At 44.0% G+C, this 25,547-nt stretch overlaps 3 protein-coding genes across 4 annotated transcripts in view; all 3 read right to left on the bottom strand.

Annotated features, from left to right (window-relative positions):
• Nucleotides 1–135: 135 nt before the first annotated feature.
• LOC133159555 (acetylcholine receptor subunit alpha) lies at nucleotides 136–4,300 on the bottom strand. Its single transcript, XM_061286639.1, has 9 exons — nucleotides 4,052–4,300; nucleotides 3,199–3,341; nucleotides 3,078–3,122; nucleotides 2,758–2,867; nucleotides 2,299–2,494; nucleotides 1,913–2,150; nucleotides 1,249–1,472; nucleotides 693–929; nucleotides 136–608 (listed from the first exon to the last, which is right to left on the bottom strand). The coding sequence occupies exons 1-9, from the start codon at nucleotides 4,092–4,094 to the stop codon at nucleotides 480–482; spliced, it is 1,365 nt and encodes a 454-aa protein (XP_061142623.1). The 5' UTR covers nucleotides 4,095–4,300; the 3' UTR covers nucleotides 136–479.
• Nucleotides 4,301–5,997: 1,697 nt separating this feature from the next.
• Nucleotides 5,998–23,988, bottom strand: chn1 (chimerin 1). Of its 2 annotated transcripts, XM_061286534.1 has the most exons (8): nucleotides 23,874–23,988; nucleotides 11,658–11,943; nucleotides 10,358–10,442; nucleotides 8,273–8,446; nucleotides 7,956–8,033; nucleotides 6,967–7,104; nucleotides 6,729–6,834; nucleotides 5,998–6,607 (listed from the first exon to the last, which is right to left on the bottom strand). In XM_061286534.1, exons 2-8 carry the CDS (start codon nucleotides 11,907–11,909, stop codon nucleotides 6,436–6,438), a joined length of 1,005 nt encoding a protein of 334 aa, XP_061142518.1. In that variant the 5' UTR covers nucleotides 11,910–11,943; nucleotides 23,874–23,988; the 3' UTR covers nucleotides 5,998–6,435. The 2 variants fall into 2 exon arrangements, with proteins under 2 accessions (XP_061142518.1, XP_061142519.1); XM_061286535.1 differs by lacking the exon at nucleotides 11,658–11,943 and having other exon boundaries at nucleotides 23,874–23,984.
• atf2 (activating transcription factor 2) overlaps nucleotides 23,959–25,547 on the bottom strand; it is a 14,563-nt gene continuing 12,974 nt past the window's right edge. The window contains exons 12-13 of the transcript XR_009715701.1: nucleotides 24,780–24,878; nucleotides 23,959–23,994 (exon numbers count right to left, since the gene is read on the bottom strand). The gene's annotated coding sequence lies outside the window, so the exon portion shown is untranslated. The remainder of the gene's footprint in view (nucleotides 23,995–24,779; nucleotides 24,879–25,547) is intronic.

Below are 25,547 nucleotides of genomic sequence, written 5' to 3'. Positions count from 1 at the left end.
ACTTACGTATTGTAAAATCATTTAGAAAAAAATGCATATGGATTCAATCACCAATGCATGTTTTCTTCCAACCACAATTCATATGATAACCACATTTGGAACACCTTATACGTATCTGAAAACGTGCAAAGCTGGAACATTACAATCCTCAGGATTTATTTTAGATATGTTAAAATGTATTATATCACATGTTTCATACAAAGCACAAACTATCATGATACAGGTATCCACAATATCATAATTACAGTTATTTTAAAGCACCTTTTCAAGCACCAAAAGAGTAAACGGGTGCCGCAAAATGGGGCGCGTGGGCTCTCTCTAGTGGTATACACAAGAATCACTGGTAAAGAACAGTCCAGTTGTTTTTATCTTTCAAATATGTTGTTGTATTTGGTTTTTGTTGTATTTAGATTTCTATTCAGCTCTAATTTCCATTTTTATTTAATGTGCAATTCATTATGATTTTGAAAACCTCCGATTTAGAGCATGCTGAGCTCAATGAGACGTCCAGCAAACACGCCCAATGTGCCAATGAGACATACAGCCATGAAGACACACAGCAGGATGTGATCCAGCACCATGGCCACGAACTTCCACTCCTCAGCAGCCTGGACAAAGTCAACAATGGGACACTTGTCACAAAATAGGCCAAAGCCATGGAATGATGTCATCAAAACCACTGTTCACATTACATTGTTGGATTCTTCGTCCGACTTCATCGTCTCTGCGATGTACTTGACTCCTTCGATGGCAGAGCGGACGTCAGGGTTTTTGGCTATGGGTGACTGGTAAGGCACGGCGGAGGCTTGGTTGCCAGAGATGTCAGAGATGTCAAAGTCGCCCCCGTAGATGTTCTTCACCGGCTTTTCCTTTCCGGGACGCTTCATCGTTGAGAAGAACATAACGTTTGGGATGGTTTCGATGAAAAGCTGCTCCGCCCCAAAGAAAATAGACAAACTTTTGTCAGGGATCATGACTTTCATGCGCTTATTTAAGTCATCAATAATTATTTAATTAGTTACCTAACAATAGTACTACACAAACAAGTAAACTCTTTTTTTTTCGTTAAATACGGCAAGAGACATACTGTACTGTATTCATTATAATGTTTGATAAGTCTATCTATAGCCACTATTGTGCTAGTCTTTGTCCACTAGATGGCAGTATAACAAAAGGACAGAAGGTCTGCACATCACTGTAAATAGATAGAAATACACAAAGTGTTTGCACATGCAGTCATCCGCTGACCTTTCTGACCCATTGCGGCATAGTGTGGGTGCTCGGGGAACGGTGGTGAGTGTTGATGACGATGACGGTGATGATGATAGAGGCGATGACGAACACCATGGTGAAGAGCATGTACTTCCCGATGAGAGGGACGGCGCTGGAGGTGGACGGGATCAGCTCCACAATGACCAGCAGGAAAACGGTCAGTGAGAGCAGAACGGAGATACTCAGGGTCATCTTCTCTCCTGGGTGATACGACAAAGTATGAAAATACCAGAATATTTAATTTAACGACAGAATTGTTTTAGGCTTCATTACATGGAACATGCTAAAAATTGTGTTCTATTAAATCAAATGCAAGACTGCAAAGCAGTTGGCCATGGCAGTTGTGACGGAGTGTATTTCGGCAGCGGCCCACTTTTGAAACAGGACTCAAGTGATGTATTATACATTACAGCCAAGGATTGCTTTCAGACATGACAGCACAGAGGGACGTTGGATAATGAAGCCGATGTACACAGCGGGGGCGGGGCCTGATGCGTGCAGCAGCAGAGCTGTTTGTGGAGTAGAGACCTCAGGCTGGCACATGTTGTAGCTGCACTTAGGGGGTCATCTTGGATGCTGATTTGACCAACAAGGCTTCACAAGCAACACGTTCCTTACAACACAACACCAAGAGGCTTACCAGAGTCGGTCGGCAGATAGAAGACAAGTCCGGTTAGGAAAGAGAAGAGCATGCAGGGGATGATGACGTTGACGATGAAGTAGAGCGGGAGGCGTAGCATGAGGAAGTGGTAGGTGATGTCCAGGTAGGGGGTTTCTGGACAGCAGGCGTAGTAGACCCAGTGCTTCCAGCTGCGGAAGTCTTTCATCACCCACTCGCCACTCTCCATGAAGTTACTCATGTCGGGGCGATCGCTATCCTGCAGAGACAAAGCAGCATCACCAAAATATCTAAGATAAAACCCCAGAAAGATTTTTCAACAATGTTTTTGAAGCTATTCCACCCAATCTGGGTTACTTATAGCCCAGCAGTTTTGACAACAAGGCAGAAATAAAGAGATCATTTACAGGATTGACGACGACCAAGTTCCCGTCATAGGTCCAGGTGCCCAGTTTCATGCTGCAGTTCTGCAGGTCAAAGGGGAAGTGCAGCACGATGATCTCGCAGTAGCTCTTGAAAATGGCGGGGGGATTCCATGTGATCATTCCCGTGTGCTCCAGCAGCACTTTGGTCTCGTGCACGATCGCAAAGTCGCCGTCGGCGCTGTGAGCACGACAAAAAAAGGAGTCGACATTGTGATTTGAACGATAACGAAAGGCGACAGTGCTGTCAGACGTAACATATGGAGTATGTGAAAGGTCTACTCCACCGGCTATATTTAGCATGATGAAACCTCACCCGAGCTTCCACAAGCGCACTGGAGAGAGTGAAAACACGACTGACAGGTGTTTAGCTTGTGCTCAGGAGATCACTCAGCTCTCGATACAAATCACGGAGAGCAGACATGAACACAATCAAACGCCTACTTGTTGTAGAGCACCAGATCAGGCCGCCAAATATCAGTGGAGGGAATTCTGATCTTTCTGATGCCGCCATAATCCTCCGGGTTCCACTTTAAGTTGACATCGTTCCATTGCTGGAGAAGAAACAGACAATGGAAAGTTAAGCAAATATAAATAGAGACGAGTTTCACAACCACACGGACAATGGTTGTCTTTTGAACAACAGTGCCATCTGGAGGAATGAAAACAAATACAACTGGTTCATGAAGCAAACTTGAAGCTTCGTTTTCCCAACACTAGGCTAGATGACTTGTAAAATATAAAACAAAGTGAAGTTCTCAAACCTGCTTAAGTCGCACATTGCTGTTGACAATCTGGTTGACTTCATCCTGTTGATTCAATAAATGTATTCAGACAACCGATAAGTTGAAATGGGCTTTTTTGGTGTGTGTCCTGACATCTTACCACACTGATAAGCTGGATAAGCTGCAGGCCCACGGTGACAACCACCGGGTCCTTGAAGTGACTGACGGGCCGGACCACCTTATTGTAACCGGTAAAGAGGGTTTTGACCAGGCGGGTTTCATCTTCAGTAGCGCTGGTGGCAGCTCCAGAAGAAAGAAAGCACACGGGACACTCTCACGGACTTGTTTACAAAGAGATTAGCAGCGGTCGTATTTAACAGCATGACGACTCCTGTGTGCGGCTCGTAATTGTGTTGGCAAGCGATTATGTCCCCCTTATGAATGTGACGGGAATAAACGTGATAAGTATCAGCCGGACACTCGTGCGATATGTGAGTAGCCTTTGTGTTCACCAGAGTAAAATAAATATTTATGAAGCACAAATATTGACGGTATAAATCAGTGGAAATGAGCTAAATAACAAAAGAATAACAATATTACAGATTCAAAATTGCTTAAGTATTCTTAAGGGATATTTATTGCCTTCATTTTTCTCCACAGCAATGTGAGAAAGACCTATTTGTATTTCCCAGTTCACCTTGACGCCAAGGTCATTTTGACAAAGACGTGAACGCTTGGATGGTTCAATTGGAAAAACTATTACGGAATCGCCCGCCACTGGTAATCATGCCTGGACCGAGACGTGCTGACAGATGAGAAAAAAAGATGGAAAAGCCAAATGAGGAAGCATGCACGTGCCCTTGTCACTCAAATATCGACTCATTAGTTTTGATTTGGGGTTAGGTTGCAGTCTCTTGGCAGCTTCTTGAATTTACAATATGAAATTGTTTTTGAAACGAGACGCTAAACATACCAAAAAAAAGAAATCCATTCACTTTTCAACCAGTTCTTACCTGCCAAGATGATGAGGTGAAAAACGAGAGAGATCATATTCATTGTTGTCAATCACTCCAGAAGTCCACTCCAACTTCAGCACGACGCCTGTTGGCCACGAGAGAATTGCGAAGGTCTGACCGACCTAAAACATTCTTTGACAACTGGCAAACGACTCGATGCACTTCAGAAAGCTGGCGCTTTTGGCAGCGACCGTGTTGTTATTGTCCCACAGCTGATAGCTGAGTGAATGGCTGACAACGCTTGTTACTTGAGAGGCGCACGTTAAAGCGCAACATGCCACAGTAATCCGTCACTAAAATAAACCACGGTGAACTTGTCAGCCAGCACACAACTTTGAGGCAACATGATCAATGACCACAATGTAAACTCTTGCTTAACAAAATACAAAAAATACACTGTGATGAATTTGAAATTTGGTTAATTGGCAAAACAGTTCCATTGTTAAAACAGTTTAAGATGTATTTTCAGTTTCTGAAGGACCTGGGCAGATTAGATTGACATGGCAACAACACTTTTAGAGTGAAATCGGATTGGACAAAGGACAAGGCGAGCTGGATGGCTAACTAGCTAGCTTGCTAGCAAGCGTCTAAGGCGGCCATCTTGATTCTGTTAGGTTGGGCTTGGGTATTTATTTGTAATATTTTCTGAGAAGTCATAAATGCACCCCCCATGTCTCCGTTGCTTGCTTGCCATCTTGGTGCCCCCGTTCCGGGTCACTCAACTCAATATCCGTACACCTGCCATGTGTTCAATCAACTGCGCGCTCAACCAAGGGCCTCATTCATCTCACTTAGGGTCAGATCACCGTTTTGGCAATGTCTGAATTAAGAGAGATTCGCCCAAACCCTCCCCTTGACTCTCTTGGCATCATTTCTGTGTCTTACTGACATTGACAAGTCAGTAATGAATTTGCGGAATTTTTATGTTTTGATTGGTCAAAAGCGGCCAGGATAGAAAAGTGACAATCGGATGTAAACGATGATGGAAGTTTCATTAAATTTTCCATTAATGTAGCTTGAACTCAAAAAAGAATCCCGTTTACATAACCCGAAATAAACTTGAGGCTTTTTTGTTTAAAACATCTTCAATGAGCCATTGAATCTGAATAAAAATAATATCTGTAGGGCGAGCACAATAAAAGAGGACAACATAAGACTACTAAATACAAACGCCTGACTGAACAATAACTGGAGGATGCGGATACGCCCTGCAAACGAGCGACGTACAAACCGCTTTTGCGAATCTATTCAGCACAGCCAACAAAGGTCACTTATCTCATGGATCACGGCTCTTGAAATGAACTCTCATTAACGACAATGGTGCCTATCCAGCGTAGACAAAGCAGCGGCCAACCAGGAGCTTATCCCAGCATCAGTGATGGAGGATGACGCAATGATAAATTTGCCCGATGCTAAACGCTTGAATGAAAATCCAATTTTTTTTCACCGCACAATCACCAGGAGACAAGTGAGGGTTTGCTTCAAATTAAGCTAAGGTGACGCCGGGGCCTGACGTCCAACTGATTGGATGTCAAGCGCTGATTGCGTCTTGGTTGTTTTGTGGGATGGGGGGGAGAATAAAAAAAAAATTGTGATGTTGTGCCATCACTTCTCGTGTGAATCTGCATGCGTGCGTTCAGAGATGACGGCTGGTTTGAGTTTCACAGCGAATTACTTTGAGTGATGGAGGAGCTCAGGCAGTCACATGGTGTGATGCTTTAAGGGACAACCTGTCACTGCTGCTAATTATGCATAACTAAGGACAAACATCGCCTTTCTCAAGGTTACCCAGCAGCTGGCCGCTACACACATAAACCAAAATGTTTCATTTCCATTCAAATGTGATGAAATAAGCTATTTTCAGCGGGACACTATTGTATAACAAATTGATGGGCAACTTTCATATTGAAATGTTTAAATCAAGTGACCTCACTAGCCTCACAATTGTTTTATCAGTTTAATAAACTAAACTGACCATGCACAAGTTGTGTACAAATGACAGTACAAAATTAATTCACAAAAAATGCCATTTACAGTACAATAAAAGTCAGGCAAATGCACCTCTTTGTACACATTGACAGGGAAAATTCCAGTTCATTCAAGAAAGAGGTAATAAAAAAAAAAAAAGAACGTTGAAAAAAGTACCCCACCTCTAAGGCTATCACAGCACAGAAAAAACATAATCACAGTGAAACAATCCTTCCACATGCTGAGATACGACTACAAAGTACGGCTGCATGCTGCTATGTCAGCTTGATGCATAAATCCCCCGACAGAAATGGGGAGGCAGAAAGTACAAAGGGCTTTAAAAAAAAAAAAAAAATCTTTTTCTGAACAAAAAGCAGGTTTGAGGGCCTGCCCGCAACATTTTGTCCTTGCACTCAGAAGAGAGCGTTGACATTTTTAATGAGCGCCTCCACCACCTGCCTCTGGTAACGGATGTCATTGAGAGCGCTCATGGCGTCGAGATCCGGAGTGCGCATCAATGTGGGTCCGAAAACGATGGCCAGGTTCTCGACGCTCATAAGGTTGCTTTTCTCATGTTGGGCTACCCTGAAACATCAAATTTAGAAAGATTTTTTTTACAAGGTGACGCTTGGTAACCTCACTGGCCATTATATTAGGTACACTTGCATACTAAGCAACAAAAATTGATATTCTCTTCGTTCCTCACCTTTTTAAATGCGCCATGAGATACTTGAGGGTTTCATGGTGCGATGCGGGCAGCATAGCCAGCGCCTCTCGGAACGCTTCGAGCTTCTTGTCCGGGTCCGTGAGCTCTAATGGATGAACATGGTTAAAGTGGGCGCAACTCACGAGACTGCATTGAGAAAAATCAATGAAGTCCTTTCCGGCCATTAGCATCTCTCTACGGGTGCGTGCTAATGGTTATCAAAGTACTGGAGACTCACTTGCGGCCTCGATGAACCTTGGGTAGGCGTTGTACGAGATGACGGGGACGGGCAAATCGCGCAGGTAGAGCTTCAGAGCGCCCGTGATGATGTTTATGTCTTCGTATGTTTTCACAGAGATGTCTGTTTTCTCGCCGGCTGTGAGGACGTGTGATGGGACAAGGAATAGATGGAACGAGGCAAAAAGAGGGAAGCCAAATGAGTAGCGGGCTTGAGTGGCACTTTTTGCTCGCTCTGGTCTCGAAGGGTCTGCTTTGGTTTGATTGCCACTCTCCCTTGGGTGGTGTGTGTGCTTTGGCGAGCGTAGCCGTGGCCGTGGCCTACTTGCGCTGGCAGGCTGAACATCACAGTGTTGTGAGCTGGAATGACACTCTGTCATGGATGATCTCCCACATGCCCATCCGGGAAAGTCCACTGCTCCAGTTAAAATTCACACGGCACACACTGCTGATTTTTAAAGATCAATTTGGAGTGTGACTATTTTTTTCCCCCTACATGGCTGTACACCATAATTATGTTTTTAATACTCATATGCACAATAATTATTTTTTTCAGCATGATATTTGAGATAATTTTAATATACAAGATTATTGTAGTTAATGAAAAAAAAAAATTTGAGAAATATTTTCATTGATAAAGTGCTTTAAAAATAAGTATAACTAATTCTAACTACATTAGACATTTATTGGTATTTTGTTTGAAATGTATTTTTTAACACAATACTTTTTGTGACCTGTTTTTTTTTAATCTTGCACTCCACATAGACTACTTGCATTACAAAAATTGGAGTTGCTCCCCCTTCAGGGGCTTCGTGTCAACACAGCACATGACGAACACTTGCTTGTCACCCCCGGAGGGACCCTCACTAATCTTTTCAAATGTGTCACTTTGTAATTAAGCTCAAGTGAAGGTCGCCGTCATCTGAAGATGCGCTAGCGTGCCGAGTCAAGTCAGTCTCTGCGGCGTGAGCGGACAAAAAGAACGCTAACCTTTATCAAACGCCATCTTGACTTCTTCCACGGAGTCGCTGAATCCCGATATCCTGTAGAGACCTTCCGACTTCAATCCTGAACGACAAGGGAGACGCTTCAGAGAAATGAACTCCAGCCATAAATAATGCCCATGTCAGACAAAAAATAATGGGCGAATGCAAACTGTTTTCTGCATCACTAAGCACCCTAATAAAGGCATAAATCAAAATGGCGTCAGTCAGGAGCAGACGACGAAGCGATGAGCTAATCCGACATGGTTTGAGTTTTCACAATCATCTCAGGAATTCCTCGTGACTCTCATGAATGTTCCTCACCTCTTGACTCGATTTCCCGTATGCACATGTCCACCACCATGGGCCGTGCCGTGTTGTGAGCGTTCACCAAGGTGGTGAGGTCGCAGCTGTACACTTTCCGGATGTGTCTCAGACTTGGCTTGCAGTTGTCGGGAACCAGAGGTGAACATTGTTTGTGGACTTTCACGCCGCAGTCTACAGAAAAAAACATGGACCAGGTTGGAGAAGCACGGGAACATTCAATTACCTCTCATTGTTCTTTGTCTTGGGAAATAAAAGATCCTGTTGATGGATTCTTTCGGTTCAGCGATCTAATTGAGCTTTTGTATTGAGTCAAATTCCAACATGAAATAATTGCCGCTTTTATTGTGTTTAGGCCGGCAGGGAAAATAACAAAGGACTTAGTCTTCTCAATCAATGTGTACACCCAAAATGTCAGAAAGCCCCGCCTCCTTGTCATGCGCTACCATTATATCGACAAGTTGGTGGTCCTTGATGGAGCTTAATTTCTGGCCAAGGTAGAACAGATTCTCACTTGCAATGCCAACCTGGCTGCAGACAGCCGAGTAAAACAAAGCACAGGCTGGATTAAAGGTTCACTGTAGGCTAAGATGAATTTTATTTTTGTTGCCATGTTGAATTCAGAGAGTTGACTTGTTTTCCCAAGACGAGCAGACTCACGCTGTGAATTTGAGGAACGCTAAGAGGAGGCGGGCTGCTGTTTTCTTTCTTTCTCCTTCTTCTAAATCCGAGCTCACGCAGCAACAATGGCAGCGGAAGCGGCAATTCAGTCGCTGCAGGCTACACTAGACCTACTTTTGCAGTCTAAAATGGAGCAGCTCCTCCAGCTCTTAGATCTTTTGAGTCCTCTTTAATTTCAGGGAGGTTTTCATTTGCATTTTTCTTTTCTCCAAATTCCACCCACATTTTTGAAATCGCATGCTACCTTCTCCAAACTGAACCTGGACACATTATTTCAGGTCCCAAGAGAGAAGAATGCAGCGTTTATATGCATTGGTGCAGAAATGTAATTACTTTAAGAGATTATTCTCTTAAGGGAATCTGACAAGCAGTATAATGGAGGAGGCCCACGCTGCCTGTGTCCATGTGTTCGCATTGAAGGCCCGCGAGGGTCCCAGGTGGGGGCGAAGGAAGGAAGGAACACCAGCAGAGAGGGAGAGACAATTTTACTGCACTGTCAGCGCTTTTGACTGGTTGCTATGGCGAGGAGGCTGCGGCAATGCTTAATGGTGATGTCTCCCACCAACTGGCTTGCTTATGAGTGGGATAAATAATTCATATTTTAGAAAATTACGTGTAACCGAGCCGATTGGTGGAAGTGGATCCGTTTGAACGTGTGTGGAAACAGAGTCGCTTGCCCTCGCTCGGAGCTCGGCACGTCATTAAAGAGACATGTCAGCTTTGTTTTTCGTCACGGGCATGATGAGATGAAGTTGGGGGTGGGGGTGGTGGTGGTGGGGGGGGGTGATGAGCAAACGTGGCAAAACAAGCAGCAAGCAAAGGCTGGCTCCCTGGAGCTCGGCCAAAACAGTTGAGCTCATACAAAAAGGGAGAAAGGGGACGGTGGAGCAGGTTTTTTTTGGTATGCAAATCTGAGCACCATGAGAGACTTTGGTGCCCTAGATTCTGGTGCTGGTGCGGGAGAGTGAAGGAATGGCAGCGGCAGACTCTCCGAAGCCAGACTGCAAACATACGCGTCTTTCGTTTGGTTGCTGTCAGATTTCAAAACGGAAGCATTAACAATTAACGCTCCCGCTGACAGCAAATGTGCGGGTGACACACTTTTGTTTCATCAATAAAACACCAACACCCACATATAAAAAGTTACAAATAACGATGGATCAAAAAGGGACGGAACACCAATGACTTGTGTTGTTATGCGCAAAAAAATAATAATAAAGTGGAAAAAAATGTTACATCATCGTTCCACTCATCTGTTATCCAACCCCCTAATCCAATGTTTTCACGATTGGGATTGGAGATTAAAAGAGAAATAATCCAGGTCCAGATGTACTAAAAACCAAGTAACCCATATACAGCAATGCTCACTTAGTCATCAGACACGCGAGCCATTTGAAAAGATACCTGCACACTTGACCCCCTGAGCCATCAGCCCCCACATGAAGCTGGCGCAATGCTCGCACCAGTGAGGTCCACGGAAAGTATGCACCTGCAGCACACAAGACAACAATACATTAATAATTGTGATTACGATACATTGAAAAGGACTGCTCTGGAATCTGGATAGCTATTTATTTCATGTCTTCCCTTTGTCAGAAGGTGGGGGTTCCATGAAACATACAAGCCCACCAGGTAACAGCAGCCAGCCAATCAGGGAGACCCCCGGGAACCAGAAGCGGCAGTTTGAGCCTTCATGGCAACAGACAGCCGCTTCGTCAGATAAATGAACATCTAATGAAAGACGACGGGCAATTCTGATCTTCACAAAAGAGATGCTGATAAACATTCAGTATTGATTTAAAAAAACAAAGAGAGCAAATTTAAGTTGTAATGCCACCAATCACCACTAGATGGCAGATGTGTGTTAGTTGCCCTATACTACCACACGAGTAGGCCTAATTTTTTTTGTGTCTTTGAAATGATATGATGGCCAAACATAGTTCACTTATGTTCCAGTTTTGTGCTGTCCTTGAATGGCGATTTTTAGGCAAGACAAAATAAACAATGTGGTTATTTCCTTCAAACCCTTAGTGTTGTATCTAAAGGAAATATATTAGGAGCATGTATTTTGTCCATATTTTAAAAAGCATTGTGAGGGGGCCCCCCAAGTAGCACAGCTAATGCTTACAGAATCTATTTTGAAATGCACAGACTTTTGGGAAAACAAGTATTTGTACTGCCATTTGTTATTAATCTCTTAAATGTATCATTGAGAGTATTATCTAATGAGGGGAAGTGTGTGCTTCTTTTTCAATCAAAGAACATGGACTCGAGGTTTTACAAGGCTCCATCTGGGTTTTAGATATTGTGGTTTTCTTGCTCATGGGTTTTGAAATACAGGAACTGTTCTCAAAGGAACATTTATTACTAAGAAATGGGAACAAAGACAGAGACAAGAGGGCGGCAGCGGTTCAAAGCCTCGCTGGTAACGTTTCTCTTCCTGCTCTCAATTCCAAGCAGCGCAAAACATGAGCGTTGGAAGTACCGAGCGCTGTTTTCTCTCCTCCGTTGGCCTAATCTCTCCATCTGCCACTCAAATTAACAGCAGTGGTACACAAGGCACCCCACGGATTTTCTTTTCATCATACGGACCAAAACAGTTGTGTTTTTAAATCGCATCTTCCATTCGGCAACTCCCCCCTCCCCTTCCGTTTCCCTCAGCGTGAGAAGCTGAGGTAAGTTTGCTTTCAAATTCCAGCCTCACCTTGAAGTTGTGGACTTTCTCCGATATGGCCACCCGCTCCGTTTCCTTCAGCGAGGCTCTCCGGACCAGCGAGGTGAGCTGCGAATAGGCGAAGAGTTTCAGCGGTTGCCAGAAGGTAGCCGTGGGCTTCTCGGGCCCCATCCTCATCCCAAGAGCGGCTGCCAAAATCTCCTCTTGATTGGCCTCTCGTTTGGCTCTTTGCACCACAGATTTGTCCTCCTTGAGAGCCTCATAGGGCTCTTTGGATGGCATCCTAGGTTCTCCCAGCTCAGCTGAAGAGACTGCCCTGAGGTCCAAACATGAAGTCCCAGAGGTGAGCTTGAAATCACTTCAACGAGTCCAAACAATCCAGGTTCAGCAGTCAGACTTGCTCGGAAGAGACAAAAGAGCAAACAAGCTTCTCACGAGGTTCCCTCGGAACATAAATGCAGATGAGATGATAATCCTCTCCTCCCTGCGCTGAGCTGATATTCTCCCTGGAACCGAGGAAGAGCACTGTTTGGATGCTGTCAGAGCGAGGGGGAGGAGTATGGGGGTGGATCCCGTAGTAGCCGCCGCTGATTAAATAAATCCCACCAGCCAATGGCGGAGCGCATTCATGAGCCACCGTGGCTGCCCCCCACAAGCTAGTGCCCGTCAGATAACCGAGCTGGAGCGGGAGTGGGCTGCCTGGTAATGAGCAGTCAATGAGTCACGCTTCAGCACGGAGGAGAGTGCTTGAGACAGCGGCGGGCTGTTAAGGAGAAGATTGAGTTTGAAAATTGTCTTATCGCAAAAACGGCACTTAGAATGACAACACATTTTGTGATTTTCTTTTCTTTTGTATGAACGGCCATCTTGCTATAGAAATGCAGAAGCTCTACCTTTTTGTAGCATTCATATTTTATAAGTGTAACAGCCCTATTTTTAGTGCACCGAGTATAAAACAATGATGAGCTCACATCCAAATCTGATATCAGCAAAATGTAGAGTTCTGTTCAAACAAGACGCAGAAATGTTTTTTTATTGTTGAGGCAACGATGCAAATGAGGCATCCAAATACCCGCAGCCTGCTTCTGTAATTCGCACCGCAAGTCAAACGTAATTATGCCCCCGTGTCGCCGAGTCTATTTCAGACAGTGAAGGTGCCATAATTCACACTTACACTTTGACTAGAGAGCACTACAGTATGTCGACTCCTCAATTCCAAATAGATAAAAGACAACAAAAGCTTTTCAAAGCGCCACTTCCTCCTCTCGGTCCACTTTTGAGGTCTTTCCTAAGTGCAGAAGGCGGGATGTGGTTCACTTTGATTACAGCTCTAATTGAGGCTGATTGATTTACTCGGCTCGCGTGATTGTCCAGAAACGAGACTCGAGGGGGGGTGGTCATTATCTTTCACTTTCATATCCGGCTGAGGAGCAATTCTTTAACTGTGACGCCTCCATTCCAGAATACACAAGCAAAAAATGACCCGCAATTTAGAATGAGCCCCGTTTCAATTGGAATGTTTTGACAGCACCTAATGTGGTCGCGTTTTGTAGGTTTAAAAAGTAGGATTTTCCATCTTGTTTGTTTTGTGGTGAATGGTCTTTGTTGTTTCGCTGGTCTCCAAAAAAACACTCAGTGGACGATGGCTGGTCCGGGTAAGGAAGCACTTCGGTGACACACGGCTGATTGGGAAAAGATTTATTCAACCGATGTCAAAGTGATGTCTCTCCAAAAGTTTGAGTGGCCCCAAAAGCAAAGATGGTTCAGCTCTTGACAGCACAGATGTTCGCCCCAAAAAGGCCCTCGCGCTTCTTGCTCTTGCCCCTTGCGCCCCTGCGCCTTGCGCGCCCCTTGCTCTTCGCGCTCTCCTCTTCGCGTTCTTGACCCCCCTCTATCTGTTCTCCCCCATCATTTGTACCTCGTAAGACAACAGCTGTGGTCCGAGTCTCACTCTATTGGTTACTTCCGATGCCCTTAAAAGTGCATGGACAAAGGTATTCCTGGTCACGGACGAATGGCCCTTCCATATTCTAAGCACCTACACATTGCTGAAACTAGATCTTCTCTGTACCGCAAAAATAGCTTAGGGTCTTCTCACTGCTGCAAGGTCGCCATTTAAGGTGACATACAGTGACGCATAGAATCCAAAATTTACCTCATTCCCCCCTCCGGGACTTTATAAATGTCCCGAAAACGGTCCAAAAAGAGATGACATCGGTAAACATCCAAAAATCTTCACCCAACCAAATTTTCTGATCACGTCTACAATTTGGCCTATACCTGCACAGCCTATATCACGCTCGAGGCATGCTACTTAAGGTTATTTTAACTAGGAAAGCTCAAACTACTTTGTTATCCAATTGCTCCCTGAAAGCAATCTGAGGCCTCTCAGGAACCACAAATAAAGAAAATTGAAGTCCACATTATTCAAATGACGATAACCACCCCCCTTAGGTAATATCTCAATACCGTCGATAATTAATGAAGCAATGAATTTGGTGTGGTCCGTTAGAAACCTCAAAAAGTTGCCGGCCCTCCCTCGAGAAAAAACCCTGCCAGTCTAATGACACGGAAAAAGAGGGAGGCCCTTTCTAACATCCTCAGTGATTCCTTCCACCTGGCGTCAGCCAGGTACAAGGAGTCGGCACATATCACAATCCACAAAACAGTATGAGCTCACAAAACAGAAGGAAAAGAAATGACAAGTTCACCGACCGCTAAACAGTCAAACTGCATTGTCAATGTAAACATGTGAAAAGTTAAATGAATAAGATAAAGTAATTGCAGCACGTAGTCATCAGATAAAGTACTGATTGATAAAATATTGACGCAATATCACAGCATACTGAAACGTTGAAGCGCCCTCAGTGTTGCCCCCCTTGCATATGTAAGTGCCTGTCGATGCAAAGTCCAGTCCACTGAATGCTCAGTAGTGAATTTGCCCCGGGATCACTGCTCAGGGCCTGCCGTCCATCCAAAATCTTTGTCCACTTCACCGTCCTCAGAGTCTCTTTCCAGGCCCCGGTCAGCGTCCACGGGGTCTGCAATAATCGGGAGCCACTGCCAGTATTTAACGATGACAACAGCACAAAACCTTGAGTTGCAATGAAAAAAGCAGCTATGCCCAGCGTAGGCCGGAAGTCCGCCCGGCCCCCTTCGGTCAGCCCCAGTAGACGACATCTCCATAACCAGTCGTCTGCAAACTAAATCTTCTCTTTTGGGGTTGATTGGGGCACGGGGACGACTGGTGGTCGTCGTCTCATCGAAGTGCTCAGTAGAACCTCCGAGGCGTTCTCGGCATCTACTCCTATGATCCAGAGGTCCACGTGATCCCTGAAACAAACAAACAAACAAACAAACACTCCCCCTAGGAGTTATGAATAATCCCCCTTATTTCTCGTCGTGTTGTCGGTCTCGCAAGATCCGTCCTGTAGCAGAGTAACTTCTGCCTGTTCAAGTTAGTCTTTCCTGCTGCAGCTGTCCCTGTCTGAAGTCCTGTCAATCAGTCTTTGCAATTGCTTTTCCCAGTTCAAATCTTAATTTTTACTCCAAATTTTCCTCTTTGAATCCAATTTTTCTCAGTATTCTCAAATGGGCATCAGTCCTGTCAGTTTTGTTCACCTAATTAGTTTATGTACCTTATCTTTGTCTCCCCTTCAAGTCATCTTACTGTTCAAATCAGTCGCCCTTTTGAATGAACCTGTAATCTTCCCAAAATGATTTAACTATCCAACTCTTTTCAACATTTGTTATGCAAATTAACCCTCTTAAAATGTGTTCTTAAATACTTTCCCTTCATTAGCAGCTTTAATGCATTCATATGTTAAGGATTTATCCCTATTGCTTGTTTCTGGTCCAGTTTCCTATTTTATTTAATTACCTTCCAAACATTTGTTGTCTATTGCGCTGCAGTCTAATCCCTATTAGCTGTATGATTTGTCATCATTCGTGCTTTTCCGTTGACACTTTAACCGTTACTGTCGCTAGATTGTTGCCACGCTTTGCATCCATTCCAGGCTGTTGTCTCCCATTAACTCCTTTCCTTTCGAGATGCTTCTTCTGCTCCTTCCATCACTGCCTGTTGAATTCTGGCACGTCCTGTTAAAGCCTCAAAAATAATTGAATCCGAAAAAACATTGAATGTCACAAATAGCTTTTATATCTACTTACTCATTTAAATGTAACTCCCCCCTCTGACACATTCACTCAATGTGTCATCAGGCATTCAAAAAGGAACCGGCAAAACGTCCTACCGCATCATCATATGTCCTGCAGCCAGTTTGTCGAACCTTTCACTCATTCAGAACTGTCATCCCCAACTTCCTGAAAATTGACTGTTCACCCCACACTCGGCAACAAAACAACAATCATCGCACTCCTGCCAGTGAGCATACAGCCCTGCTGACAGCGGACCCTTGTGCTCACAAAAAGTACACAGGCATAGAGTATCAAAATAAAACATAGACACACAACGAATCATGGCGCCCGGGGATTCTGTCCTGAAAATCCTCAATCATCACAAAAATCAAAAGGGTTAGGGTTAACATTTTCACGTGCATTCAATATAAACTCTCCAAGACTGCAATCGCCAACCTGCAAAATTATTACAAGTTATACAACAGCCAGCAATCTGCTCCTTGGCTGGTGGTTGATGCTGCAATAAGTCAAGTGACGCACAGAAACAAAGCAAAGCTTGCACTTGCCACAAGCAAGCTTAAGTTTCAAATGTTTGGTTGTCATCCACCTAGTCAGTCATCCCGTCGGGTGAGTCCAAGTCTGTCACGTCATATCGTCCATTGTCCTAGTGTTTGATATTAGTCCTGTCTTGTCCATTCGTGTTGCTGAAATGGGCCTTCTCCATGAACTATTTTGTTGGTCATGGTGCCTCTGAGTAACCATCAGCTGTTGGTTAAGGTTACAACTCATCACTCATCAAACTTGGGTGTTCCAGTCTCATGTGAGAGGAATCTTACCCTCAACTGTGACCCTTTCACCCCAACTCCAAAATACTTTGGCCTTTCACCCTGTCCCAGACACACATACACATTCTTAACCACACAAGTGCCAATTCGGTCACCTTCATCGCTCAGCTCTCATTCCACACCAACCAAATTTAGTATGTGTAAGTGAGTAGGCAATCAGTGAATATTGAAGGTAACACTTCATTTCTGGATGTTCTTCTCGATTAAATATTTCATACAATCGTACCTCACTTTTACCGTAAAACTGTCAATTAAATGCCTAAAAAATTCAGTTATTTCTACTGCTGAGCCTGTCCAAGGGTGAGCATGGGGAAAGAAGCAGCCTCAGATGGTCCTTAAATAATTTTATCCTAATCAATCATTCTGATCGAACCGCTGGGTAAAGATACTCAAAAGGGTCCCTCCGACAGTCTACTCCCCTATGGTGTTTTCACTTTGCCTTGTCAATGCATTTGTTATTTGAGTCCTATCACGTTTGTCATCTCGTTAACTGTCATTTTGTGTGACTCTTATGCCGCATTATTCTTAACTGTCAAAAGTTTCCATGGCTGTTATTCCTTGAACTTATCGGACTTTCTGAATTCCCCGTGAGTTGTAATTAACTTCTAATTTTATTAATTAATAATAATCAGGTCCATTGTACAATTTAGCCACCTCTTGACTGCATCCTATTGGGTCCTAATGTCCTATTTTCATCTCCAATTTGTCAATGACTCTATGTCTAATTGTTAAGCTGGGTGGACTAAATGTGATCCTACTCTTACTTCATACAATTTGGCCTGTTTTATCCAAATTTATCCTCTGATTATGATCCTTTCCCTTTTTCTGTAACACTACACATTTTGTTCCTGATTTATTTATTTATCTTTTATCAAGACTCCTCAGTTGTGTCAAGTTCAGTGCCCAAGCAAGCTTCCATTCACTTTGAGCCAAGCCCACCAAGTATTGATTACGCCCCAGCAAGGAGTCCAGTTCGCTTGTTGCACATTTCAGGTCTCATGGTTCTTTCGCCGCACCTCATTTTCAAGTTGTTGTCTTTAGTTGTAGCCTCAGAGCCAACTCATTCCTCACTCTCGGATGAGTCCATTTTCAACTGAGTCCATTCACATCTTGTAAGTTTCTTCACTCTCGCCTCAGAGGATGTCGTTTTCCTCCGGAGCGTTGTGCTCCCCCCAAGCACAAATATAGTCCTTCTTTGCTCTTGCAAAAGGTCAAAGGTGCCTCAGAGCCATGCACCGTTTTCTTGTTGTTCTCAGCTGTCGGTGGAGTCTCGGGATCGAGTTTCAGGGTCACTGCTGGATACTGGAAAAGACAGACTGGGAAACCAAACTTAAATATCGTCTTCCAATTAGCCATTAATTACCTAGTACCTTTTGTTAATCAAACTTCCAATTCTCCTATTAACAAGAATTTAATATATTTGAGAAAAACGTTGCCTTTCCTTCATGAGCTCTCGGCTGTATTGTGATGGACCTTATTTGAACAATTTTAAAGTGGCAGATTACCCCAAACTTAAAATTGCAAGTCTTAACTGTGGTTTCTCTCAATTATACTGTGATTTCCAGAAGATCATCCTAATTTCAGGCTACATTCTATTGTTTGTTTTCCTGCCTTTGATTTTATGCAATCCTCTCTATCATCTTTTCACCTTTGCTGATTTGAGCCTTCAATTTCAGATAAAGTTTCCCAATTTTGCGTACAGAATGTACATTATTCATAATTAAGTCATGTTCCAAACATTGCATCCTCTCTGGTTTGCCCTCAGTATTATTGGTGTTATGCTCACTTACCGATATTACTGGACTATCTTGAATTTTTAATTCTCCGCCACTACATCGAAGGCCATTTCTCAGCTGTTCACTTTTCCCATGCTCCAGTTAGGCTCCATTACTCGAATCTAGAATGTGATTTTCATTTGAGTTTCTTGCTTTTGGACTTCTAAAATGCTCCTATCGCTAATTTATTTGTACCGAGCATACTTTTACAAGAGTATTAAAAGAACCAACAAATTACTACCAAATCCAATCTCTCCTCGTTGGCATCTCCTCCTCTATTTTGAACTTGCTGCTTTTGACCTGTACGTCTTGTTACAGTGGGCACTGGTCAGCCTTGTCGGGCCAACGCAATTTACGAGCAGGCTCTCCATGCATACAATTCAGTCCTATGTCTAAATCCAGAGAATTCCTTTAATTCCAGCTGCTGCTGTGGCCCTCACTTGATACCTCTCTTGCTCTCATAAATTAGTGTTGACCGGTTGAGTTTTCTTTAGACACTCAAATCACCTATATTTGGGTTGTAGTGGTTAGCCCTCGCATGCTCCTACTCCACGTGTTAGACGGCTGTTAAACATTAATTCTAAGTTCATGCTGTGTCTCTATGTCCTCCATGAGACAACGGATGTATCCGCCGTCTCAGGTTTTTTATGTAACGAGAAAATCAGAAGTATTGAGGAGAGCCCCAAAGAAACGAGTATCAATAATTTGTTTTCAATTTTGTCATCCTTTCAGCAATTTAAATTAATAAGTTGAGCTTTTCGTCAGATCCAATTTCCTATTCCTCTCAGAATGCTAAAAGGAGCGTCAGCTGGCCTTAGAGGGGTCCCCCATTATTTACGAGGGGGCCACACTCTTCTGCCACCGCTTGCTGTCGTCCCAGCATGTTTTTCTTTGGATACATCTATATTGGTGTCGTATTGGTTAACACACGCATGCTCCTATTTCTCCAGTTGGTCATGCATTCTTTTGCTCCTTCAGCATTCCGTCTTTCACCATTCTATCATAGTTTCTCTCGTTGCTGGCAGGGCAGGCCCCCTTAATTGGGCATAACTTCGGCCCTGCGCCCCGCCTCGGCATCACCGCGCGGGGAGGGGCCAGCCTTAAACACAGTGGGCAGATACAGGTTGGCCACTCCCTGCCCTACCCACCGCCAGATCTCCCCCCGCGCGCGGGCACCGCAGGCGTGCACGCGCCCCAGAGCAACGAGAGCGCACTCTACTATCCGTTATTTTTGGTGGTTTTCCAAACACTCAAACTCACCCCCATGCGCGCTCATGAGCACATTCACGCACACACACACGTACTTACGGACACGCGCGCACCCACACAAACACGCACGCACACACCCCTACACACACACTTACGGGGCCCAACAAGTACACACATCAAGCGTCCATTCATTCGGAAGCTCAAACAGACAACATAAAGATGACAAAGTTCACAAAGATTACACACGGACACAAAAGACATACAACGGGATTCGAATCCATTCCACATTTTGCTTCTTTCCAACTGCTGTTGAGCAGTTTGGTCATTTTAACTGTCATCAGAGCAGATGCACTGACAAATACGCACGTCTTACTTAACTTTTGTGTCGTTTCGTTTCGTTCCTAATAGCGCTGTATATCTCCCCTTTATTCTGCAGAATTTAACTTAAGTGTGCACACAAATTACTTTTTATATCACTACTAAACCCCCCAGAGGCCTCTTTTCCACGTTTTCCATTTTCACACAGCAGCCGCACAAAACCTTCGTCCAATATCGGTTTTGTCGCCGGCTCAAATTTATCAAACTTTGACAGACGTGCATGCTATTACAGTGCGCCTCGACAAATCGGGATCGGACCGTTGCCGCGATAACGCACCAGCTACCTCGGTATTCGAAAATGACAGCCCACCGGGTTTACCTATTCATTTCCTTGCACCAGCGTTTAAATCGAGGAGCCTTGTAACCCCCACACACTTCTAATTCGATCAGTGTCCAAACGACGTGGCTTACGCGCGCTTTATTTTCCTCGGTACCCTTAAAATCTGACCGGATCTCGGCACCCATAACTGGGTCTGACCGGACCACTTCGGCACCCTTAAAAAAGGGTCTGACCGGGTCACTTCCACATTCATGCTCACAGTTACGGATGCCAAGGCTGCGCACTTTTCCTATTTGCCAAACGCGGTCAGCGCAAGCCTCCCTTTTTGGTCGGACTTTTGACGGAGACTAACCCAGCCATCGAAACTCTCCACAGGTGCGCACTTGGCCCGTACGGCCACTGAGTGCGACTGCAGTGTCTCGGCTTTTCCAGGAACTGCATCTGGGGCGGGTAGTTTCCTGTCGCAACAGTGTTCAATCGTATCTGTGTTTTCGCCTCATTCACCCAGCTAAAATTTCTATCCTCCATCGGATCTGTCGCCAAACTAAAGTCCACGTTTTATGGGACTTTCTACCATTCTTTTATTGTGACGGTCAACAGCGATGTCCCTGACAACCTGTCCCGTCACGAGCCACACTACTTCGGGCTTTTTCTTTTTCATCATTCATCATTCTCACCAGACATGTCACTCACTCCACTGTGCACATTCCCCATTAAGTTCTAAGTTACTGTTCACTTTTTATTTCTTATTTTTTATTTATTTTCTATTTTTTTTTATTTTATTTTCCTTTGCTGCTTCTATTTGGGGCCACTCCCCCTTCGAAAGTCGAATTATGACGACTTTTTGACTGGGAGAGACAACTTACTCCCGAGACAGCTCATGGCCACATCAGATTCGGTTGTAACTGCCCCCCTCAAGGGGCCGACCCCCCACCTGTCCAAGAACCGAGCATATCGCGGCAACTGCGGGCGAAGCATCTCACCTTAATGACAGCCGCTGGTCGACCGCTGGATTCTCGCTCAGGAAGCGGGCGCGAATTCCCCGGGGGAACACGAATCCTGTTCGTGACGCCAAAAATGTGGTGAATGGTCTTTGTTGTTTCGCTGGTCTCCAAAAAAACACTCAGTGGACGATGGCTGGTCCGGGTAAGGAAGCACTTCGGTGACACACGGCTGATTGGGAAAAGATTTATTCAACCGATGTCAAAGTGATGTCTCTCCAAAAGTTTGAGTGGCCCCAAAAGCAAAGATGGTTCAGCTCTTGACAGCACAGATGTTCGCCCCAAAAAGGCCCTCGCGCTTCTTGCTCTTGCCCCTTGCGCCCCTGCGCCTTGCGCGCCCCTTGCTCTTCGCGCTCTCCTCTTCGCGTTCTTGACCCCCCTCTATCTGTTCTCCCCCATCATTTGTACCTCGTAAGACAACAGCTGTGGTCCGAGTCTCACTCTATTGGTTACTTCCGATGCCCTTAAAAGTGCATGGACAAAGGTATTCCTGGTCACGGACGAATGGCCCTTCCATATTCTAAGCACCTACACATTGCTGAAACTAGATCTTCTCTGTACCGCAAAAATAGCTTAGGGTCTTCTCACTGCTGCAAGGTCGCCATTTAAGGTGACATACAGTGACGCATAGAATCCAAAATTTACCTCAGTTTTTTTTCCCCCACTGTGTATAAAAGTTATTACATAAAGAAATGTTCCTCTAATGCAGTACTGACCCGTGACCCATTAAAAGGGCAGCGCATACTCTTTAACCCTGATTTTGATGTGCACGGCAAACACACGTATATGAAATCACTGTTTTGGGCATTTACATCTCTAAAAATCCTAATCTGTTGCATCAATAAATTCAACATGTACTTTTCGTGGCTACCTGTTAGCATGGCTAGCATCAAGCACATCAAAACAATTTTCAACAAGATGATAAATTCCAACTCAACGTCACTTATGATTTATCACATAGAAGCGCATCATGGAAATCCTAGACATAGAAGCAACCTAACGAGACTCGGAGATACCGCATAATCTCAAAAGCCGTTTCTTGCTGAGCTAGCTAGAAAGCGTCGACCAATTAAACTCAATTTCACCAGGAAAGATAAATTAACAGCACGAGGCTGGAACAGCCGGTGGCGTGACAGTGACGTATGGTGTGCGCCGCTATCATGATTTGATGCGATTCATGAGCAAGGTCAAAACAAGCCAACACACACACACACACACACACACACACACACACACACACACACGTGAATGAAATATTATGTGTTGATATAACCATGAGCGACCGTTTAACTATAAGACGAGGCTATTATCTGAACAAACACGTATGGGGTGGTTGAATTAGTGTCTCGTGTTTGTTTAGGACGACGACAATCTCAGAAGGAATTGTATAATTGTGCCGTCATTCAGCCTGATCCCTTACGGATGTTCTTGTTTTCATCACAAATTCAACAAAGGAAACAAAATCCACTATCACGTTTGAGTCCAGTTCTATCTGGAGGAAAAATTCCGGTCTGCTCACAGATATCGGGAGACATGGGACTCGGCTAGGAGAAACGGGGGCAATATGTGGCTGGCAAATAGTAATTAAAATGTTTCATCTTAGTGTGGCAGCACAAAGAGCATTTTGCTCCAGTGATAATCACAAGAAAAGCGCTGAGACGGTGACGAATGGCTCTTTGTGTGTTGGGCAACAAGTCAGGATCCCAATCGCCGTTTTGTTTCGGTGTGGCCTGAATCATTTCGGGATTCAGTGTCGAGTGGTTAAGTAAAATTTTAAGAAGGAAATACTTTGAAACCAGTATTTAAAAAAAAAAAAGTAATATTTGTAGCTGTTTTCCAAGCTTGGCAACTGTAGCGCTGTTTTTTGTTACCCCCGCCCCCCAAAGCATAATTCTGGACCACATTCCTTATCTTCAAACACTATTAAGCATTTAAATAGAACTTGAAAATCACATGCTCAAACAGATGATGAATGCAGCTAGTCATTTCTTTTTTCCCCCATTATTGCATAATTGGACAGTCCAACATGGCCAAAATGCCAATGGGTATTTCATTATCTCAGCAATGTAGTTGGCTGATTGAAATCAATGATCTCGGCGCCTTATGACGCTTTATTGAATTTATTGAATTGAATCAGAAAGACAGCTATTCTTCTGAAAATGAAGGCCGAATATACAGCGGAAGGTCGGACAGCTGGTCGCGACTCGCGTTTGTTTGGCAGCGGGGCTCCATAATGTGCTCAGTAATCTGCTCGTTGTCGCAAACCTGCGTACTGAGCATCTTTTGTTTCACTAGTTGCAGACAAGCAGCATCTGCTACGGCTTCCGAGGACGATTTGGGAGCAATTGGAAATTCTTTTACAGGCTGCTGGTTGTCTTATTTATTTGGTTATCGTAGCGGTCGATGGTAATTGACATTTTAGAGGTATTGATGTCAAGGTCACAAGGGTTTCTTCAGAAGATTCTTTGCAGGTGGCTCTTGGAAGAGGTCATATTTGAAAGTCTTGATGTCTTTAAGTAATAATAACATATAATAATAGCCTTACATAATATACAGAAGACCAGAGGTTGCGCAATCCCGCTATGACCCAACTTTGGTTTATGTGACTTCACTCATCTTACCTGCTGGTTGCGTAGAAGCCAAAGCGTGGAAGGGTTTTTATTTTCTGGACCAGGATTTCCCATCTTTGCTTGCCTCTGGCTCAACGTCCACTTACGCACATCTGTAAGTTCTTCTAATGGCCTGTTGAAAATAAATATACAAGTCAACCTCGTAATGGATCAGCAGTTATCTAACATCAGAAGTGGACCCTTGGCTATCTGGCAGATGGGACACAAAGAAAAGCAGAACGGCATCTGCACGGCATCGTTCAAACCTCAACGAGAAGATTATTTGATGGGGTGACATGGGAGCAGCGCTGCACAATAAACAAGCAACAGGCAGCATCTGTCACGGCAGCTTTATGACTTGCTTTTGAATGAACAGAGATAAACCCTCCCTAATCCCATAATATTGCTTTCTTGTCCAGGGAATGGTGAAGTTGCCATGTTACATGTGACCCGCTATAGGAAGCTAATATAATTGTTTTTGTTTTTAGAGACATGTCATAAAAAGGGTGAACAGAGCAGAGATCAATATTGATCATCTCCCGACATCTTCCAGACAAGATCGAAGACAAGACGGATCACGTAATCCAGGCAGAAAAGTCTTTATAAAAATATTTTGTGTAACGTGAGGTTTATGCAATTTTGGAAAGCATTATGAGCTTGTCAATCTGTGGAAAACAATTAGTATGTATAAACAAATCATTGGATTAATTAATCCGAAAAACGAGATTAATTAACCCCAAAAAAACAACCAATTAAAAAAATGAAAATATGTGAACGATCAAATCGCTGGAATGTAAATCTGATACCAATGACTGAAAAAAGATTACAGACCAATAATAGTATTTAATTATTGTCAATGGAACATTTATGTAATGTAAAAGCACAACAATACAAAAAAACAAAATCGGTATCACTCACAGCTGTTGTGTGAAATTCTAAAAGGTAAGCAGAGCTGCATCGAATCTTTCCATGCCATCATCACTTTGTGACTCGACTCTCCGAGCCCTTGACTTCATCCTAAGAAAAAGAAAAACAAAATGGTATTTTGTTCCATTTTTTAAATTAAATTACCCAAAACAGCTGGCGTTTTTTTGGCTAATCAAACACGTTACGCTAGTTCTCCCGGCTCGGGGCGTCCTTTTGGGTTTATCACCCGAGAGTTGACTCTGTGCGATCAGTCAAAAACTTTATGAGCTAACGAGTGTAGCGCTGTCTCTTAAAGCAGTGACCCGGCAGACCCCGACTGTTTTGTCTCTGGGTCAAGCTCATAATCGACGTCCCTCGGTAGCTTCACTGGCACATTTTATGGGAAAATCCCAGTTTAGCGAGGCTCGTAATCCCGTTAAATTAACTGGGCTTGCAGGAGAAAACGAACACGGTAGGCTCAAGCAGACTGAACTAATTGCGGCAAACTGTGTGGATCCGCTGACATGTTGTTAAGCACCAACGTGAACATTTATTTGGACCGGGCCAGTTGATTTATGTTGATAATATTCCAGTGAAGGACGTCTGACCTGGAAATAAAAATAAGCAATTTATTTGTATGTATTGTACGTATATGCTAATTGGCCTCGAATTCACTCTAGGAATTTGAATAGCATAACATTTCTTAAGAACTGCATATTAAACATTGTGCCAAAACTGAGAGAGTAGCAGTCCAAACAAACACGTCAAAGTAGCCACCCA

This window comes from Syngnathus typhle, linkage group LG9 (assembly GCF_033458585.1).
Source record: "Syngnathus typhle isolate RoL2023-S1 ecotype Sweden linkage group LG9, RoL_Styp_1.0, whole genome shotgun sequence".
NCBI classification, from domain to species: Eukaryota; Metazoa; Chordata; class Actinopteri; order Syngnathiformes; family Syngnathidae; genus Syngnathus; species Syngnathus typhle.
This window is presented reverse-complemented; position numbering and strand designations above follow the sequence as displayed.

Bases quoted from the DNA above. Each gene is read 5' to 3' on its own strand.
- LOC133159555 (XM_061286639.1), bottom strand. From the start codon at position 4,094: ATGAATATGATCTCTCTCGTTTTTCACCTCATCATCTTGGCAG. The intron at 2,151-2,298 runs GTAAATGATCTC...TTGTCTCTGCAG, and splicing joins ACTTGGTCGTCGTCAATCCT to GATAGCGATCGCCCCGACAT. The intron at 609-692 runs GTAATGTGAACA...GACTTTGTCCAG, and splicing joins CGGACGAAGAATCCAACAAT to GCTGCTGAGGAGTGGAAGTT.
- chn1 (XM_061286534.1), bottom strand. From the start codon at position 11,909: ATGCCATCCAAAGAGCCCTATGAGGCTCTCAAGGAGGACAAATCTGTG. The intron at 8,034-8,272 runs GTGAGGAACATT...CTTGTCGTTCAG, and splicing joins ACGGGAAATCGAGTCAAGAG to GATTGAAGTCGGAAGGTCTC. The intron at 6,835-6,966 runs GTGAGTCTCCAG...TTCATCCATTAG, and splicing joins AAGGTTCATCGAGGCCGCAA to AGCTCACGGACCCGGACAAG.